Source organism: Diplotaxodon limnothrissa, linkage group LG1 (genome assembly GCF_057381915.1).
Source record: "Diplotaxodon limnothrissa isolate DT_005_m linkage group LG1, D_limnothrissa_male_GT1.1, whole genome shotgun sequence".
Lineage (NCBI taxonomy): Eukaryota > Metazoa > Chordata > Actinopteri > Cichliformes > Cichlidae > Diplotaxodon > Diplotaxodon limnothrissa.
The window spans coordinates 32503519-32507850 of NC_140596.1; the positions used below are offsets into that span (position 1 = coordinate 32503519).

The following is a 4332-nucleotide window of genomic DNA, read 5'->3' on the forward strand; positions in this document are numbered from 1 at the left end:
CAAGCACGCACACACACAAGCACCCGCACATTCAAGTGAGGAACTTGTTTCTTGTTTTTTTCCTCATCTGAAAAGCGAAAACTGCGATTTAAAAATCTTTAACTAAAGCATTTGGAATTATAAAAGCAGCAGTTCAGTATATAACAAAACAGAACAAGTAAACAAGTAAAAAGATCTTTTGATGTGCAGCAAAGCAGCGAGTAAATTCTGCAGCACTTTGCCATCATACTTAGAATTTAGTTTTGCAGAAACACAATTCCTGGTGTTAGATCTTTCCAAATATTTGGCACAAAATCACAGCAATCTGACTTATGTCACCTTATTAGTTTTGCAGTTATTGGTTTTGCATATGACACTTGAACACAGCTTAAATGTTGTACAGCAGAAACATCAACTGGCCACATGAAGACTGGAAAAATGTGCGCCACATTCCTCCAGCGTCTACAGGGCTTTACGCACGCGCATTCACGCGTGGTTCTGTTGTCAAAGTAACACGGGAGTGTTTGAAAATAAAAGTGAGGGTGTCGTGCTCGGAATGAAAGTGTTTTTCTCGGGATGGGACCTTGTTTAGTGGCATATATTTTCCATTAAAAACATGTGACTGGCGCTGTTTTGATCATTACAAGGTTGTTTTTTTTAAAACAAATAATAATTTTCACACACAAGCTGTGGGCCACATACCTTGGAAGACATCCACATCATGACGATCCTCCGAGCTCGCAGATAATCGCAGTCCTCTTGGGGGGTGAGGCGGGGTGGGGGGGGTGGGGGGAAGGAATTGTGCACGAAGTCCAGCAGACAGGAGAGAAAATTGCTCGCAAGCTCCCTTCCAATGAGTTTCCACGATGAGTCATTTTTGCTTTAACTTTCCATCTGCCTCCTTGTAAAGGGATATTGTCATTTTGAGGTGGTTTAAATGAAACTGGGGGAAACTGCTGTCGCCGAGTTTCCAACAAGCATGTCCATACAAAACCTGGGGCGAGTCATTTCTCCAGCCATTTTATAAACTGGTGATTCCTGTGCTTAGCTCTCGCAGTGGGTCAGCAATAGAAGGCTTTTTTTTTCTTTTGGCCTGTTGTGGAAAAACATAGTTGTGTAGGTGTCATAGAAATAACTGTAGCCCTGGTTTACTAAATGCTGTCTTATCAGTTAGCTTTTCTTTAATGTTAAATACTGGAACAGTTACAAAAGACTTATCCGTATTTTCGTTTCCAATTTTTTCTTTTTTCTTTAGTTTTACTGGCAGCATATAAAGGGGATTATTAATATCCTTAGTCTGCTCTCTGTGAGGAAGTTGTTCAAACATTCTTTAGCGAAGTGGTCAGAGGATTACTAAATACGCGCCACTTTCATGGCCTACAGCTTCTGTCTCTGAATACAAATCTGTCAAAACCCAGCGCAAAAAAAAAAAAAAATCTACATTAGTGCAAACAGATTTTGAACTTTATTGCATAACAGCAAAAACGATCATCCCTATATCTGTTATTGACAGATGAAACTCATAAAGTGCGAATGCATAGCCTGTCTTTACTAGAATTTCAATTTGATGTCAGATTTGGAAGCCCGCACAGCTTAGATGAACAAATAGACTGGTGTGTGGTGAAGATGGTTTGGGGGAAAGGCTGCTGTTAGAGAAGTGCGCGATGGTTAAAAACAGGAGAAAGAGAGAGAAGCATCACAACCTGCCAATCAGTGGCATGAATGTGCGTGTGTGAGTGTGTGTGTGTGTGTGTGTGTGTGTGTGTGTGTGTGTGTGTGTGTGTGTGTGTGTGTGTGTGTGTGTGTGTGTGTGTGTCTGAGGCGTGTTTCAAACTTGTGTTGGGGATGTGAGGGCGGGAGGGGGTCACCTGCTGTTGGGCAGAAATGACGCTCAAAATTATCTTTATAGGGCGTGTTCTTCTTCTTCAGGAAAAATAATTAATAATAATAAACTCTAATTGTAATCACACGTCAGTCTGAATGGATTTTGAGTTAGTACTGTTTTTTCTGCTTATGTCTGTGCCGTTTCCTTTACTGGGGCTCTTGTCCAGCCCGCAAAGCGACTCCGTCACCCCCTCCTCCATTTCCATATACTCCGCTTTGTCACCGAGCGAGGAGCCAGAGGGCGAGCCTTTGAATTTTCTTAGAAAGTCAGGGAAGTACGGGCAGCCCGGGGGCATGCTCTCCACCACCGGCGACTGGTCCTCGTTATCGGTCTCCCTGTGATAAAAGTAGTTGAAGTTGGACACTATGACCGGGACCGGGAGCGCAATGGTTAACACGCCCGCGATCGCGCAGAGGGAGCCCACTATCTTCCCACCCACAGTGATGGGCTTCATGTCTCCGTAACCCACTGTGGTCATGGTCACTACAGCCCACCAAAACGCGTCCGGGATGCTCGTAAACTGCGAGGTGGGTTCGTCCGCCTCGGCGAAGTACACCGCGCTGGAGAACAGGATGACACCTATGACCAGGAAGAAAATGAGGAGGGCCAGCTCCCTCATGCTGGCACGCAGGGTGTGACCCAGGATCTGCAGCCCCTTAGAGTGCCTGGACAGCTTGAAGATGCGAAACACCCTGACAAGGCGGATTATTCTCAGGATGGCGAAACTCATCGCGTGCTGTCCGTTGCCCTGATGCTGCGCCAGGTCCGTGCCGAGAGTAATGAAATAAGGCAAAATGGAAACAATGTCTATGGAGTTCATAATGTTTTTAAAGAAGAGAGTTTTGCTCGGACTGGCAAAGAAGCGAACTATAATCTCAAACGAGAACCAGATGATGCAGACCGTTTCCACGACGAAAAAAGGGTCGTTAAAAGGAGTAAATCCGTGATCGGCTTGAGAGGAGTTGTTTCGTGGCTGTAGATACTCTTTGTCATCCCTGAACTCCGGCAGCGTCTCCAGGCAGAAAATCACAATAGAAATGACAATAACAAGGACGGACACGACCGCGATCCCCCTGGCAGGGCTCGAGCTCTCCGGATACTCAAAGAGCAGCCAAATCTGGCGCTTGAACTCATCCTCCGGCAGAGGTTTCTCCTCCTCTTTGACGAAGCCCTCATCCTCCCGAAACTTTAGTATCGCCTCCTCCCCGAGTTCATAAAACTTGACCTCCTCGGAAAATATGTCAAATGGGACGTTGACTGGTCTTTTTAAGCGCCCGCCTGACTGGTAGTAGTAAAGAATGGCGTCAAAACTCGGTCGGTTCCGGTCGAAGAAGTATTCGTTCCTCAGCGGGTCGAAGTACCTGATCCTCTTGTCCGGATCTCCCAGGAGCGTGTCCGGGAACTGAGTGAGCGTCTTGAGCTGAGTTTCAAACTTCAGACCCGACACGTTGATGACAACTCTCTCGCAGCAGCCGCACTCGCTGTAAACGTTTTCGTATCCGGACTGGGGCCGCCTGTCGGTGATCGACACGGTCTCCTCCTCATCATCCATGTTGCACAAAAAACTCGACCTTTTGCTCCCCCGGTCGCCCCCGCCCCCCTCCCCCTCCTCCTCCTCTTCCTCGGCTCCTTCGGCCTCTTCCTCCTCTATCATGATGTCCTCCTCGGATCCGAGCAGAGCCAGCTCGGAGTGGCGCAGGTCCCCACCGAGAGTGCCCCGGTTCCGTCTCCAGCGTCCGACGCCGCGCTGCTTTTTCCGCTCTCGGACAAATCTCTGCTGCTGCTCGGGCTCCTGCTGGTTCTGCTGCGAGGAGGAGGTGGAGGTGGTGGTGGTGGAGGTGAAGGAGGAGGGGGAGGGGCGCGAGGCGGTACCGCCGCTGCTGATGTTGGCGTTCGCGGAGGAGGCGGCGCGAGACTGATGCTGGCGGTTGTTAAGGAGATGAGCGCTCGAGGAGGTGTTGGAGGTGGACCCTCCGACGCCACCGCAGCTACCTCCTCCTCCACCTCCCTCCGTGCACGTTCCACCTTCGGCAGCAGCCGCTGCGGCCGCCGCTCTGGTGTGGGCAGCCTGGCGCTCCCTCTCGCGCTCCCTCTCCCGCGCGCGAGCCTGGGCATATCCGTAAGGCAGGTGGCTGTTGCACCCACCGTCCGCGCCCACCATGGCAAACTCCATTTTAAGTCAGTGAGCGCTTCGGTCCGCGGACGCTTACAGTAAGCGCTCGCGCGCTGTGATGTGGACGCAGACCAGAGGACAAAAGTTGCAGCTCAGCGCGCGCAGGGAGACAAAATGAGGCATGAAGCCTCTCGACCAATCAGTCGTGAATGCGAGAAAGTCAGAATAGCAAACACACCTCAGATGGGTCCATGCTGAGCGAATCCCATGTATCCTACTTACATGATACTGATTGCCATCTCTTCCAGTTTAGGTACAGCCCCCCCTCCTCCGGTATTTCATGACATCATTACCA

General features: G+C 49.6%; 1 protein-coding gene across 1 annotated transcript; it reads right to left on the reverse strand.

Annotated features, from left to right (window-relative positions):
• Nucleotides 1-1943: 1943 nt before the first annotated feature.
• kcna4 (potassium voltage-gated channel, shaker-related subfamily, member 4) lies at nt 1944-4037 on the reverse strand. The gene has a single exon (XM_085357352.1). The coding sequence runs from the start codon at nt 4035-4037 to the stop codon at nt 1944-1946; it is 2094 nt and encodes a 697-aa protein (XP_085213478.1).
• Between the last annotated feature and the right edge of the window lie 295 nt (nt 4038-4332).